The sequence below is a fragment of the Scyliorhinus torazame genome, chromosome 29, assembly GCF_047496885.1.
Source record: "Scyliorhinus torazame isolate Kashiwa2021f chromosome 29, sScyTor2.1, whole genome shotgun sequence".
Taxonomy (NCBI): domain Eukaryota; kingdom Metazoa; phylum Chordata; class Chondrichthyes; order Carcharhiniformes; family Scyliorhinidae; genus Scyliorhinus; species Scyliorhinus torazame.
Window position 1 is genome coordinate 34,723,969 of NC_092735.1, and position 16,545 is coordinate 34,740,513.

General features: G+C 51.3%; 1 protein-coding gene across 1 annotated transcript in view; it reads left to right on the plus strand.

Moving 5' to 3' along the window:
• The first annotated feature begins 4,525 nt into the window (after positions 1 to 4,525).
• LOC140404046 (ras-related protein R-Ras2-like) overlaps positions 4,526 to 16,545 on the plus strand; it is a 38,593-nt gene continuing 26,573 nt past the window's right edge. The window contains exon 1 of the mRNA XM_072492400.1: positions 4,526 to 4,717. Within this exon, the coding sequence (XP_072348501.1) occupies positions 4,619 to 4,717 (99 nt within the window). The 5' untranslated portion in view covers positions 4,526 to 4,618. The remainder of the gene's footprint in view (positions 4,718 to 16,545) is intronic.

The window sequence follows — 16,545 nt, forward strand, 5'->3', positions numbered from 1 at the left end:
CACCTGGATGCCCATTGTGCAAGTCTGTTAGTATCAGCTCCTGGCCTTTTTCCGGGACAATCACACGCGTCCCCCACAAGAGGATGCTGTCTTCCACGCTGAATTCTGACAGCTTGGAGGAAAATGCCCGCAACTCGCCTGGGAGCTGTCTATGCTGCCCACCATACAGGACTATGTGCCGAACCTTTGACAGGACTGGCTCCGTCTGGGTCCACTCACGGATCTGTGATGCCGTGACAGGCAAGGTGTCCATAAAATTTAGGGTTGCAACCACCTCACCGGTCGTGGGGGTCGACATGGGGCCGGTCGATAAAGGCAATTGGCTCAGTGCGTCGGCATTTGCTATCTGCGTACCTGGTTTGTGCTCCAGAGAATACTCGTATGCAGCAAGCAACAAAGCCCAGCGCTGGATCCGTGCAGAAGCAATGGGCGGTATTGGCTTATCCTCTCTGAAAAGTCCCAGCAGAGGCTTATGATCAGTCACGATAGTGAAATGGCGGCCATACACGCACTGGTGGAAGCGTTTCACCACAAAAACCACTGCCAGGCCCTCCTTCTTGATCTGCGCGTACTTTTTCTCCGCTGCAGTCAATGTGCTAGCACCTCAGTCAACCCTTCAGAAACTGTTTGGAGGATGTGCTGCCATTGCAACCACAAATGGCGCAACCAGTCCCGACCCAACAGGCTGGGCCCATGGCCGCGCACCACGATAAGTGGGAAACGCCCCTCCTGGCGTCCATAAACAACAGGGGTCATTGTAGTTCCTGCAATGTCCAGTGATTCCCCCGTGTAGGTGGCCAACCTGGCCTGTGAGTCGGTTAATGTAAGGGTCTGTATACCCTGCTTGATGCGGTCGAATGTCCTCTGGGCGATCACGGAGACCGCTGCGCCAGTGTCCAACTCCATCTCAAGCGGGTGGCCATTGATCCGTACTGTCACCTTAATGGGGGCCACACGGGGAGCTGCCACACAATGCAGCTGCAGGCAGTCGTCCTCCGTCTCCACGTCCTCAGGAGTAGCCGCCGCAGGTTCATCCACATGGAAGGTACGGCCCTTGGGCTGGTCCCAGTTACGGCCCCTGGGCTGGTCCCAGTTTCGGTCGGAACGACGGCGCCTCTGGCGCCCCCAGGACCGCCGTCCGCGACGGGGTCGGCTCCTACAAGTCTGACACGGACATGGCTCCTCATCCATTGGTTCTGGAGAAGGCTCCCTTCGGGGAGGAATGTCCGACGGCCACTGGTGTCGGTCCGGACGTTGCCTCGCCCAAGGTACCGCAAGAGTGCGGGGGGACGTTTTCGGATGGAAGGGGTTGCGCCCCAAGGCATGCACTTCCATTCCCTGTAGCTCCTGCACTCCTCGTTCTGCGCTCTCTCGGGACAATACTATTTGAATGGCCTGTTGAAAAGTCAATGTTGGCTCAGCTAACAACTTTCTCTGGGTGGCTGCATTGTTAATACCTCAAACCAGACGGTCACGTAACATTTCTGACAAGGTCTCACCATAGTCACAGTACTCCGCAATCCTTCGTAGCCTGGATAGAAAATCGGCAAGGGATTCTCCAGGGGTCCTCTCAGCGATATTAAACCCGTAACGCTGGACTATCGTGGACGGGGTTGGGTTAAAATGTTGCCCCACTATATTCACAAGTTCATCAAACATTTTGGTGTCCGGTGCAGCTGGGTACGTAAGGCTCCTAATCACCCCAAACGTATGCGGGCCGCAGGCGGTGAGCAATATGACCACCTGGCACTCGTTTTCGGTGATATGGTTTTCCCGGAAATAGTAACGCATCCGTTGTGCGTACTGGTTCCAGCTTTCCAGCGCAGCATCAAAAACATCCAAACGTCCATACAGAGGCATGGTATAATAGAAAACAACTTCCAACCTGTATCCAACAAAAATCCAGGGAGGTGGCTTCAGCAGTGTAGACAGCTATTCACTTTTACCTTCGTCGCCAGTTTTTTGAGGGCCACGAAGAATCCAGCACGAGTTTTAAGGATACAAAGTAATAACATTTATTTACAATATTTTATATATATATATATATATATATATATATACACTCCTTCCTGCTGGTTCCTTTACTGGCCAGCTTTATTTATACTAGGAGTTTACTAATGGTTTCTCCGCCCACCCTCATTGGGGAAGCTCATACTCCCACAGGATTGTGGGATTGTCATTAGTCCCCAGCCAATGGTAAGTAGGCAGGTTATAACAGCGTGCAATTCTGGTCGCTGCATTATAGGAAGGATGTGGAAGCATTGGAAAGGGTGCAGAGGAGATTTTCCAGAATGTTGCCTGGTATGGAGGGAAGATCTTATGAGGAAAGGCTGAGGGACTTGAGGCTGTTTTCATTAGAGAGAAGAAGGTTAAGAGGTGACTTAATTGAGGCATACAAGATGATCAGAGGATTGGATAGGGTGGACCGTGAGAGCCTTTTTCCTTGGATGGTGATGTCTCGCACGAGGAGACATAGCTTTAAATTGAGGGGAGATAGATATAAGACAGATGTCAGAGGTAGGTTCTTTACTCAGAGAGTAGTAAGGGCGTGGAATGCCCAGCCTGCAACAGTAGTGGACTCGCCAACGCTAAGGGCATTCAAATGGTCATTGGATAGACATATGGACGATAAGGGAATAGTGTAGATGGGCTTTAAAGTGGTTTCACAGGTCGGTGCAACATCGAGGGCCGAAGGGCCTGTACTGCGCTGTAATGTTCTATGTTCTATCTCTCACAGCAACGTACACAGCGATGTTGGTTGAAGATTAAATATTGGTCAAGACACTTTTCCTCAAAATATGGTTATGGCAGGGCAGCACGGTGGCGCAGTGGGTTAGCCCTGCTGCCTCACGGCGCCGAGGTCCCGGGTTCGATCCCGGCTCTGGGTCACTGTCCGTGTGGAGTTTGCACATTCTCCCCGTGTCTGCATGGATTTCATCCCCACAACCCAAAGATGTGCATAGGTTAAATGGCCACTCTAAATTGCCCCTTAATTGGAAAAAATGAATTGGATAATCTAAATGTAAAAAAATAAAAATAAAATATGGTTAAGGCCTCATTTGTAGCCAACTCATAGAATCCCTATAGTGTGGAAAGAGGCCATGTGGCCCATCACGTCTTCATCGAGCCTCCGAAAGAGCATCCTAACCTAGGCCCATGTCTCTGCCCTATGTCCGTAACTTCACCTAACATTTGGACACTAAGGGCAATTTAGCCTGGCCAATTCTCCCAACCCGCACATCTTTGGAGTGTGGGAGGAAACCGGAGCATCCGGAGGAAACCCACGCAGACACGGGGAGAACGTGCAGACTCTGCACAGACAGTCACCCAAGGCCGAAATCAAACCCTGGGTCCCTGGCGCTGCAAGGCAGCAGTGTAACCACTTGTCGAGCCTTAGTTTTAAAGTCTCAACGGAAAGAAGCACCTCTGACAGTGCAGCACTCCCTACTACTGCACTGGGAGGGCCAACCTGGATTTTCTGCTCAAGTTTCTAGAATAGAACCCGTGACATTTTGGCTCAGAGTTGATGCCATTAAGGATGCAATGTTGTTGGGGAAGTCCTAACTCTGTTTCTGATGGGTTTGAGCCCTTTGCGATGTCCTAGTGGATAACATCAATGGGCAATAAAATGATACATTTCCTGACTTGAGAATGGCTGGTGTGAGAAATTGAGGGCATTGCGTCACTGTGACACCCCGGTTTACTATGTTAAAGGTTTTATATAAATGCCAGTTCTTGTTGTTGTAAGAGTGCTGGAAACAGAGTGAATCACTTTTAAAGGTGGATTGGGTGTATAAGAGAAAGGGAAAGATTTGCAGGGGTAGAGCGAAGTGGCGCTTTCTTTTATTCACTCTGGGGATCAGGACATTGCTGACTACAGCTAGGCCATTTCAGAGTGCAGTAAAGAGTCAACCCCATAGGGGGCGGCACGGTGGCGCAGTGATTAGCGCTGCTGCCTCACGGTGCCAAGGAACCTGTCCCGGTCACTGTCCGTGTGGAGTCTGCACGTTCTCCCCGCGTCTGCGTGGGTTTCCTCCGGGTGCTCCGGTTTCCTCCCACAGTCCAAAGATGCGCAGGTTATGTGGATTGGCCATGATAAATTGCCCCTTAGCGTCCAGGGATGTGCAGGTTAGGTGGATTTTTAATTTTTTTTTTTAAGAGTAGCCAATTATTTTTCTTTTCCAACTAAGGGGCAATTTAGCGTGGCCAATCCACCTAACCTGCACACCTTTGGGTTGTGGGGTGAAACCCACGCAGTAATGGCAAGAATATGCAAACTCCACACGGACAATGGCCCAGGGCCAGGATTCAAACCCAGGTCCTCAGCACCGCAGTCCCATTGCTAACCACTGCACCACAAGCTAACCCCTGCCCAGGGGAGAGAGACAGAGACAAATAATAATAGTTGAATTGGAGTCTTTAGGACCCAGAGGAAGGCTCCCAGTCTTCCTATTGAGAAACTCACCAAATAAGGGAAGTGACGGGAGGGGGAGGTGATGAATATGCATAGACAGATTAACATAGATTAAGGCTGGGGAGGCTGCCTGGAGTTCGAGGCTGAGCCCAGCCCCAGAGGAAGCAGCGGCCCCGGTTCCAGCAGCAGCACTTGGCCGGGACGATGAGCAGCAAAGACGGCGGCTCGCAGGAGAAGTTCAAACTGGTGGTGGTGGGGGGCGGCGGGGTGGGCAAGAGTGCCCTCACCATCCAGTTCATCCAGGTAACAGGGAGGGGGGCAGAAGGGCGGGTGGTGAAGGGAGGGGGGGGAGAGGGGGAAGTTTCCACAAAACTTTTTCCTCAACTTTCCACACAACTTTTTCCTCAACTTTCCACACAACTTTTTCCTCAACTTTTCACAAAAAGTTTTAAGACAAAAAGGTTTGTGGCAAAAAAAAAAAGTTTGGAGGAAAGTTTGATTTGTGGCGACGTTCGGGATGGGAGGAAGCAGCCCCCCCCCCCCCCCCGTCTTTCATTAACACCGAGTTTAAAATTCACCACACACACAGATTTAGTGCTGACTCTCAGAGATCATTTTTAAACCTGGGGAGGGGGATTTAAAGTTTCTCTTTCTCCCTCCCCCTCTCCCCTCCCTCCTCTGGGGGTCTGTCAGCTCCTCTTGTGGACAGAGTTGAGATTTTAGAGGTTTCATGTCCCCCCCGCCCCCCTCATCCTCTCTCAGATTTTATTTTTTAAATTCAGGGTTGCGAGTGGCAACAATAACTTTATTTTTTTTGGGGGGGGGGCAAGGCTGCTTTGGGATGTGTGAGATTTGGGTGGATTGAAATGTTATTTTCACCCCCCCCCCCCCCCAAATTGTGTGTGTGTGTGTGTGTGTGTGTGTATGTATGTGGGGTGGGATTAATGTTGGGGATTTCTCCTTCCCATCTTTGATTACAGTTTATTTGCAAACTTTCTTTTGGGGGGTGAATTGCATGGCTGATTGAATGAACAATGTCAGAGCGACACTTGATGTTCTGGAGGGGGCACTGCCAACCAACTGGTCCAGTTGGCATTTGTACTCCCGGAGTTGCAGAATCCACCGATGGAAAGATATTTCTGTCACCATATAACCAAAACCCCTGTGTTCCTCCCATTCTGGTCCTTTGTGCATCCCTTGGTTTTAATTGCTCGGCCATTTGGCGCCTGAATTTTGGATATGCCTCTCGCGCTCTGCTTTCTCTCAAGATCTCACCCCTTAATCTCTCCCTCCCTCTCAGACTCTCTTTCCATTATCTTTCTCAATCTCTCTCCTCTCTCCATCTCTTTTGCCTCATAATCACTCCCTCAGTCTCCTCCCCATAATCTCTCTGCCTCTCTCTTTGTCTTACTCCTTAATCTCTCTCCCTCGCTCCCTCCGTCGCACACCCCGAATCTCTCCCTCTCTTTCTCGATCCGCAGTCACCTGCAGCTCGCTCTCGGCCTCGTGCGCTCGGTCTCGTCCTCGCTCGCTCGGTCCAATATGAGCAGCACGGTAGCCCAGTGGTTAGCACTATGGCTTCATAGCGCCTGGGTCCCAGGTTCGATTCCCGGCTTGGGTCACTGTCTGTGCGGAGTCTGCACGTTCTCCTTGTGTCTGCGTGGGTTTCTTCCGGGTGCTCCGGTTTCCTCCCACAGTCCAAAGATGTACAGGTTAGGTGGATTGGACATGCTAAAGTGTCCAAAAAAAAAAAGATTAGGTGGGGTTACTGGGTTACAGGGATGGAGTGGAAATATGGGGTTAGATAGGATGCTCTTTCCATGGGCTGTTGCAGACTCGATGGGCCGAGATGGCATCCTGCATTGTAAATTCTAATAATTTGTTTTGAGGCTTGGCGTTAATCATAGATCATAGAATTTACAGTGCAGAAAAGGCCATTCAGCCCATCGAGTCTGCACCGGCTCTTGGAAAGAGCACCCTACCCAAGGTCAACACCTCCACCCTATCTCCATAACCGAAGAAACCCCACCCAACACTAAGGGCAATTTTGGACACTAAGGGCAATTTATCATGGCCAATCCACCTGACCTGCACATCTTTGGACTGTGGGAGGAATGCGGAGCACCCGGAGGAAACCCACGCACACACGGGGAGGATGTGCAGACTCCGCACAGGCAGTGACCCAAGCTGGAATCGAACCTGGGACCCTGGAGCTGTGAAGCAATTATGCTATCCACAATGCTACCGTGCTGCCCCATTTAACATTTGTTTGAAAGTCTGCAAAGCACCTTGGAGATGTTCTTTCCCGGTGACAAAGGCGCTATATAAACGCAAGTTGATTTTGACCGATGAGCTGCTGCTAATCGATTCTGGGCCAGCGGGCTGGGGTTGGCCGTGTTTTTAACCAGTAGGCAAAGTGTTGTGTTACCAATAAGGTGAGACTGAAACAACAGGACATGCTGGGTGATCTAGCACAACCTCAAAAAAAAAACACAGGATGTTGAAGAGCAGCTGAGCGAGAACAGGCAGGTTTAATATTTTGGGTGGAGACTCCGTCTATGCAGGATTCTCTTTATTTTTCATGCTTGTGAAACTGCAATTACCTCAGTCACGTTGCAGAAAATCTCTTGCAAAACTTTTTTAAAAAAAAACTATTCAGAGGAATGGTCGCCACCCTAAAACACCAGATCAGTCCTGGGCTCACTTTCAGAATGGCTGTATATTTCCTGTATTTCTTTTTAAATATAAATCTATATTTTTGAATGCCGATTCTATACACACACACACGGTTAGGTCACTCTGCCTGTGACCCTTGACCCATGCAGGATCTGGGCCTGTTGTCGCTTCAAATTGTGGCAGGCTTCCAGGAGGCTGGGTTCATGTGTTGGGCTTTGGGTGGGGAAGGTTTGCTCTGGCAGTGAGTAAGCAAAGGTTCTCAACACCTAGCCGGGAGGCGAGAGCAGCAGAGGCAACGTCTTGTCACAGTCTAGTGTAATAGTTGGTTGTGAAATGGTCATGCCTCACTCAAAAGCTGAATCCACCCAACGGTGCAATTATAAGCTCTGCCCTTCGTGTTTTTGCTGCGGTTCTTGACGTGGAAGACTGTTTGCTGCAGGTCGGACATTGTTGAGGTGATCTGTTCATCTCTTTAGAATGTGATAGCTGGATTTGGGCCTGTTTCTTGCCCCCCCCCCCCCCCCCCCAGTCCCCCATCACGCACCCTAATGTTCACAGCATTGCGACTTATACAGAATAAGGTTTGTGGTAACTCTACAGCCCTCCTGCGGGAACGCACCAAGTCCAGCCCCGTGCGTACGGACCTCCTGACCCAGAAACATGGTAGCACAGTGGTTAGCACTGTTGCTTCACAGCTCCAGGGACCCAGGTTCGATTCCTGGCTTGGGTCAGTGTCTGTGCGGAGTCTGCACGTTCTCCCCATGTCGGCGTGGGTTTCCTCCGGGTGCTCCGGTTTCACAAGTTCAAAGATGTACGGGTTAGGCGGATTGGTCACGCTAAATTGCCCCAAACGTTGGGTCGAGTTGCTGGGTTAGGTTGTTGGGGTGGAGGTGTGGGCGTAGGTTAGGGTGCTCTTTCAGGGGCTGGTGCAGACTTGATGGGCCGAAAAGCCGCCTCCTGCACTGTAGGTTCTGTGATTCATTGTTAAGCTTTGGTCCCAGTTTTCAGATGCTCCCGTCTCTGCACTCCTCTTGCGGGGCGATCTAGATCGAGAGGCCAAAGTCTCAGGATAAGGTGTAGCGGATTTCAAACGGTGACGAGGGGAAATTACTTCTTTCAAAGAGCCGTGAATCTGTGGAGCCGTTGGGCAGATTTGAGAAGGGGATGGACATATTTTTAATCTGGGGAACGGGTGGGAAAGTGGAGTTGAGTCTGAGGGGGGACCAGCCGTGATCACATTGAGCGGTGGAGCGGGATCGAGGGGCTGGATTGCCGACTCCCGCTCCTAGTTTCTCCCTTTTTTCTACAACTTCCTCCAGCCCAACAACCCTCGAATCTCTGCACACCACCTCTGGCCTCCCCTGCATCCCCAATTTCCACCGCTCCATCATTGATGAACCTGTCTTCTGTTGCCTGGATCCTAAGCTCTGGAATTCTTTTTCTAAACCTCTCTACCTTTCACTCCTTGGCCAGGCATTTGGTCACCTGTCTCCCTAATATCTTCTTCTGTGGCTCGCCATCGAATGTTGTTTGAGAATAACCCACGTTAGGGCAGCACGGTGGCACAGTGGTTAGCACTGCTGCCTCACGGCGCTGAGGACCTGGGTTCGAATCCCGGCGCTGGGCCACTGTCCGTGTGGAGTTTGCACATTCTCCCCGTGTTTGCGTGGGTTTCGCCCCCACGACTCAAAGATGTGCAGGGTAGGTGGATTGGCCGCGCTAAATTGCCCCTTAATTGGAAAAAATGAACTGGGTACTTTAAATTAATGAAGAAAAAAAAAAGAATAACCCATGTGAAGCCCCGTGGGGATGTTTTAACTTCACATAGAGACACAGTGTTGTTGCTGTCGGCTAGTGCAAGGTCCAAATGGTTAAAGATTCACAAGGGTCAATTTTGTGAGGAAGCCCAGCACACGAGGTGGAAAATCTGTTTGAAGGGGAGGCTGACGATTTGCACCCTCTAGGTTTCTCGATGAGTGGCCATTGTGGTAAATGCACATCTGGCTCACTAATGTCCTTTAGGGAAGGAAATCTGCCGTCATTACCCGGTCTGGTTGACTCTCAACTGCGCATTGAAATGGGCCATTTAATCCAAGCTGCGTTCTGGTCTTGGGTGACTGTGTGTGGAGTTTGCACTTTCCGTGTCTGCGTGGGTTTCCTCCGGGTGTTCCGGTTTCCTCCCACAGTCTGAAAGAGGTATAAGTTAGGTGGATTGGCCATGCTAAATTGCCACTTAGTGTCTAAAAGATTACAGGGATAGGGCGGAATTTGTATCTGGGTCGGGTACTTTTGCGGAGGGTCGGTGCAGATACGATGGGCCAAATGGCTTCCTTCTCCAGTGTAGGGATTCTATGATCCCAGGAAGTCCTAAAGTTTGTTATAATGATGGAAACCCAACACAGTAAGCTCCCACAGACAGCAGTGTGTTAATGATCTATTTTAAAAAAATATATATATTTATTAAAGTTTTTTTTACCAATACAATTTTTTCCCCTTATAAACAATAGCCCCCCCCCCCCCCCCCCCCCGGGTAACAAAATAACACTAAATCGCACTGAGCAAGATGTATACATGGCAAACCCCCCCCCCGGGTTGCTGCTGACCGACCTTCCTCTAACGCTCCGCGAGATAGTCTAGGAACGGTTGCCACCGCCTGTAGAACCCCTGCGCAGACACTCTCAAGGGAAACTTAATCCTCTCCAGCTTTATGAACCCAGCCATGTCGTTTATCCAGACCTCCAGGCTAGGGGGCTTCGCCTCCTTCCACATTAGCAAGATTCCTCGCCGGGCTACTAGGGACGCAAAGGCCAGAATGCCGGCCTCTTTCGCCTCTTGCACTCCCGGCTCGTCCACTACTCCAAATATTGCTAGCCCCCAGCTTGGCTTGACCCGGACTTTCACCACCTGAGATATTGCTCCCGCCACTCCTCTCCAGAACCCCGCCAGTGCCGGACATGACCAAAACATATGGACATGGTTCGTCGGACTCCCTGAACACCTTCCACATCTGTCTTCTACCCCAAAGAACCTACTCAACCTCGCTCCCGTCAAGTGCGCTCTGTGAACCACCTTAAATTGTATCAGGCTGAGCCTGGCACACGAGGAGGAGGAATTAACCCTACCCAGGGCATCAGCCCACAAACCTTCCTCTATCTCCTCCCCCAGCTCCTCCTCCCATTTACCCTTCAACTCTTTTGCTAGCGCTTCCCCCTCTTCTTTCATCTCTTGGTGTCTTGCCGAAACCTTGCCCTCCCCGACCCATACACCCGAGATCACCCTGTCTTGAATTTCTTGTGCCGGGAGCAACGGGAATTCCCTGACCTGTCGCCTCACAAAAGCCCTCACCTGCATATATCTAAATGCATTTCCCGGGGGTAACTCAAACTTCCCCTCCAGTGCCCCTAGGCTCGCAAATGTCCCGTCAATGAACAGGTCCCCCATTCTTCTAATCCCCGCCCGATGCCAGCCCTGGAAACCCCCCGTCCATCTTCCCCGGGACAAACCAGTGGTTACCCCTGATCGGGGAGCACACCGAGGCTCCCATTGCACCCCGGTGCCGTCTCCACTGGCCCCAGATCCTTAGTGTTGCGGCCACCACCGGGCTCGTGGTACACTTTGTCGGCGAGAGCGGCAGCGGTGCCGTCATCAACGCCCCCAGGCTTGTTCCTTTACAGGACGCCATCTCCATCCTCTTCCATGCCGCCCCCTCTCCCTCCATAACCCACTTGCGGATCATCGCCACATTTGCTGCCCAGTAGTAGCTCCCTAGGTTTGGCAGCGCCAACCCTCCTCGGTCCCTACTGCGTTCCAGGAACCCCCTCCTTACCCTCGGGGTCTTATTCGCCCACACAAACCCCATAATACTCCTGCCTATTTAATGATCTATTTTTAATTGTTGATTTAAGGGAAACGTTATTGGCCAGGCCACAGGACTAACACTTGAAATAGTAGCTGTGAGGTGGCAGGGTGGCGCAGTGGTTAGCACTGCCGTCTCACGGTGCCGAGGACCCGGGTTCGCTCCCGGCCCTGGGCAACTGTCCGTGTGGAGTTTGCACATTCTCCCCGTGTCTGCGTGGGTCTCACCCCCACAAGCCAAAGACACGCAGGGTAGGTTGATTGGCCACGTTAAATTGCCCCTTAATTGGGAGGGAAAAATATAGTAGCTGTGGCATCTTCCACCCTTCCCACCCCTGCAGGAGGTGGATCCCTGAAAGGCTGCATGTCCTTCCGAACGCAGTCAGCCTGGATTTTGTGCTCCAGTCCAGGAGTGGGACTTGAAGCCACAGCTTTCTGACTCCGGAGTGGGGAATGCCGCCCATTGACCCATGGCTGGCCTTGTCCTTGGTTGGCCTGGCAACCGTGTGCATGACTGTCCCCTTCTGGAAGTGGAACGCGTGGGGGGGGGCGGGGGTGTGTGTGTGAGTGGGAGTCTTGATGACTCAAAGCTCAGCCCAGGCCAAACACTCGCTGAAGGCCTCGTCGACCTGGCAGCTCGCTATGGACCGTTGTTTGACTTTCTTGACCCGAGCCTCTTGCTGTTAGTAACTCCGCTGGAGGGATGTTCGCGTCACCCCGTTGGCAGGTTTCCTGGTGCAGTGGATCCAATAGGAAACCCCACTGACAGCGGCGAGATCAGGGGATCCCACTGCCGAGAAACCCATCGAGGGGAGGCCGGAGAATCTCGCCCCACACAGTAATAACTGTCGAAAGCTGCTCGACGGCTACTCCGAAGGCCTTTCAGACTCCGATCCGCTAGGATGCAGCACCTCACTTTCATGCACTTGAAATTCGGCCACTTTGACTAAACACGGATAAAATTGCAGACCCGCAGTTTGAGAATTTGAATCTCGTTTAAGGAAAAATTGAAAATTGATTATCAAAAGCGGCTGTGAAGCTGGTTTAAAGAGGAACAAGTCCTGTCCTCTTTTGTTTTTTAGGGAAGCGAAACGAGGAAAACGAATTGTCTTTCCTCCGTCCGGCCTTTTGTGACTCCAGCCCCACGCCCAAGTTAGTTGACTCCCAAACGGCCGTCTGAATCGGCCAAGCAGGTCACCCAAGTTGCATCAAACCTACTGTGTGGTTGTAAGATGAAAAGCCTTCTTCTGGGAGCAGTTCGGGATAGGGGAATTGCCCACATCCTTTTTGGGGGGGGGGGGGGGGGGGGGCGGTGCTGTCCAACCCTGAATATCATAGAATTTACAGTGCAGAAGGAAGCCATTCGGCCCATCGAGTCTGCACCGGCTCTTGGAAAGAGCACCTTCCCCAAGGTCAACACCTCCATCCTATTCCTATAACCCAGTAACCCCACCCAACACTTTCAGGGCAATTTGGACATTAAGGGCAATCTATCATTGGCCAATTCACCTAACCCGCACATCTTTGGACTGTGGGAGGAAACCGGAGCACCCGGGGGAAACCCACGCAGACACGGGGAGGACGTGCAGACTCCGCACAGACAGTGACCCAAGCCGGAATCGAACCTGGGACCCTGGAGCTGTGAAGCAATTGTGCTATCCACAATGCTACCGTGCTGCCCTCAAGAATGCGAAGTAAATGGCCAGTCATCTCATTGAACTCCCTCCTCCCAGTGCCCATGTGTGATTATCCTGTTCCATCCAAACCCACCACGTCTAATCGGGACCCATTCCTGCTTTACTTTCCCCTTTTATAAGAAAAAAGTTGTTAATCTCTCAATCCTCATAGAATTATAGAATAGCTCCGCATGGGAGGCCACGCTGCCCATTGAGTCTGTGTTGTTACCTGTCTGTCCCGCACCCCCTCCCCATAACCCTGTAATTGTTTGCCCAATTCCTAATTGAATTTGCACCCATTGCACACTATCAGGAAGTTCCAAATGCTAATCGCTCATTGCATGGAAATAAGATTTTTTTCTCCGGTTGTCATAGAATGCCTACAGTACGGGAAGAGGTCATTCAGCCCCATCGCGTCTGCACCGACCCTCCTAAGAACACCCTAGCCAAGACCACTCCGCTGCCCTATCCCAGCAATCTTTGCCTCCTGGTGCCCTCCTCTTTTTGATCCTTCAGCCGTTGGAAACTCTCTCGCTTTTAAATTTAAAAAAAAAAAAATTCACTCTTGTCGAATGCCTTCATGATTTTGAGCACCTCCATCCAATCCCCTCTTAGCCTTCTATGCTCAGAGGACGGCCCCAGCTTCCCCACTCTCTTGTGGGATTAAGGTTAATGTGCAGGTTCAGTCGGCAGTTAGGAAGGCAAATGCAATGTTAGCATTTATGTCGAGAGGGCTAGAATACAAGAGCAGGGATGTACTTCTGAGGCTGTGTAAGGCTCTGGTCAGACCCCATTTGGCGTATTGTGAGCAGTTTTGGGCCCCGTATCTAAGGAAGGATGTGCTGCCTTGGAAAGGGTCCAGAGGAGGTTCACAAGAATGATCCCTGAAATGAAGAACTTGTCGTATGAGGAATGGTTGAGGACTCTGGGTCTGTACTCGTTGGAGTTTAGAAGGATGAGGAGGGATCTTATTGAAACTTACCGTATACTGCGTGGCCTGGATAGAGTGGACGTGGAGAGGATGTTTCCACTTGTAGGAGAAATTAGAACCAGAGGACACCATCTCAGACTAAAGGGGCGATCCTTCAAAACAGAGATGAGGAGGAATTTCTTCAGCCAGAGGGTGGTGAATCTGTGGAACTCTTTGCCGCAGAAGGCTGTGGAGGCCAAATCACTGAGTGTCTTTAAGACAGAGATAGATAGGTTCTTGATTAATAAGGGGATCAGGGGTTATGGGGAGAAGGCAGGAGAATGGGGATGAGAAAAATATCAGCCATGATTGAGTGGCGGAGCAGACTCGATGGGCCGAGTGGCCTAATTCTGCTCCTTTATAGTCTTATGGTCTTTGGGACAGTCATCCCTCGTTCGGAACCCTTTTGCACCCTCGGCAAAGTCACCATATCCTTCCTTGGAGTGGGGAGCCCAGAACTGGACATTCCTCCAGCCAGTCTCTTGCGTATCTTTGACAAAGAGTCACCCAGACCCCAGCGTTAACTACGTTCGTTCTCTCTCTCTCTGCTGATGTTGTCCGACCAGCATTTTCTGTTTTTTGTTTCAGATTCCAGCATTCACAGTAATTTGCTTTTACTTGACGCATCCATTATTGTGCATCCCTGACCTCTGTACTCTTTTATGCCTAGGATCCTTGATTAAATACTTTGTTAACGTCCCCACCCCACTGCAGATTAGTGGCCATGTTTCCTTACATTAGAACAGTGACTGCACTTTCAAAGAAAAATGCTCCGTTGGCTGTGAGGTGTTTGGGACGTAACTCGGGGAGAGGAGGGGGGTCATACAGACACTCGTGCAGGAATTCAGGACTGTACCCCGTGACGTTCCGGAGAATCCACCCCCCCCCCCCCCCCCCAGGCCCCATCTCTGCTGAGGATTGTGCCCCCGACTGGGGATGCAGCTCCACCTAAAGGGAATAATTTGTGGGTGAGCTGAACAAAAAGAACAAAGAACAAAGAAATGTACAGCACAGGAACAGGCCCTTCGGCCCTCCAAGCCCGTGCCGACCATACTGCCCGACTAAACTACAATCTTCTACACTTCCTGGGTCCGTATCCTTCTATTCCCATCCTATTCATATATTTGTCAAGATGCCCCTTAAATGTCCCTATCATCCCTGCTTCCACTACCTCCTCCGGTAGTGAGTTCCAGGCACCCACTACCCTCTGCGTAAAAAACTTGCCTCGTACATCTACTCTAAACCTTGCCCCTCTCACCTTAAACCTATGCCCCCTAGTAATTGACCCCTCTACCCTGGGGAAAAGCCTCTGACTATCCACTCTGTCTATGCCCCTCATAATTTTGTATACCTCTATCAGGTCGCCCCTCAACCTCCTTCGTTCCAGTGAGAACAAACCGAGTTTATTCAATCGCTCCTCATAGCTTATGCCCTCCATACCAGGCAACAGTCTGGTAAATCTCTTCTGCACCCTCTCTAAAGCCTCCACATCCTTCTGGTAGTGTGGCGACCAGAATTGAACACTATACTCCAAGTGTGGCCTAACTAAGGTTCTATACAGCTGCAACATGACTTGCCAATTCTTATACTCAATGCCCCGGCCAATGAAGGCAAGCATGCCGTATGCTTGATCCCTGAACTGACTGTTCGACCACGGAAGGCATCGCAGTTGACCCACTTGCTTCCACTGCACGTGCCCTTGCTGTCGCTGTCCATGGGGTCAGGGAATACCCATCTGGAGAATAAAACCTGCCCTGCCACTGGTAGAAACCGTGGTTCCCTTGGCACCATCCCAAGTCTCTGTGGCCCATTCAAGCCCACCTGTTCCATCAGCCTTTAACACTGCGGCTGTTAAAGGCAGAGCTCTATACTCGTAAATCTCCTGCATTTTGAAAATGGCTCCTTTTTTGTGTTGATGGGTGTACATTAAGTCGGCGGTACTGTCCCAGTAGGCTGACTGACTGTGATGAGTTACTGAGCCTTTTGACCGACTTGTTTATTCCTCTTACTGCCGCTGTGACAAGGTGCCTCCGAAAATGAATTCTTACAACCAGTCTGGAGGCTTGAAACACTGCTGTGTCCAAAGCTCCTGAGCTGCACACTAATCTCTCTTCACGTGTTAACAATTTGAAGGTGGAGACAGACAGGAGTGTGTTTCTCTCTACTCCACTCTTCTCGCGAATCTCTAATGACTGGGAGATTCCCACACCGAGCTTCTATTCGCTGGGTGTGGGAATGCTCAGTTTTCCTTTTATCTCTTGCTTTTCCTCTCTTGTGTAGTTTCTCTCTCCCTCGGGCTCTCTCTGATGGGGGAAGGGGGGGCAATACGCTTCCACAAGTTAATGGGATGGAAGGGGACAGAGGTGGGGGGGTCCAGGCCATCGGGAGCTGGTTTCCTCCTTTGGTTCTCTGACCAAAAGGGAGGTTGGACCTGCAGCGCCATGATCTCCACCACTGGTGGGGTGAGGAGAAGGGTCTAGAATCCACCCCAACCAGAACAGCAATCGAAACCTGTGCTGTTGACACCATGTTGTAGTCGGGACCTATAAAGAGTGATGGGAGAGGCTCCTATTCCCCTCCGAAAGAGCACCCTAATCTAGGCCACTCTGCTGCCCGGCCCCCAGGTAACCCCACCGAACCGGAGGGCACTAAGGGACAATTTTATCATGACCAATCCCCCAGACCTGCACATCTTTGGACTGAGAGGGGAAACCGGAGCACCCGGAGGAAACCCACGCAGACTCTGGGAGAACGTGCAAACTCCGCACAGTCACCCAAGGCCGAAATTGAACCCAGGTCCCTGGTGCTGTGAGGCAGCAGTGCTAACCGCTGTGCCCCCTGGGCTAGACCAGCATGCATGATCTTTGACTTGTAGGCTTTGGCTTGGAGACCCGGCCCCACCTCAGTCGGAAGGTGGGGGTGTCTGTCTGTGCCCCACACCAAACAGCTCCACC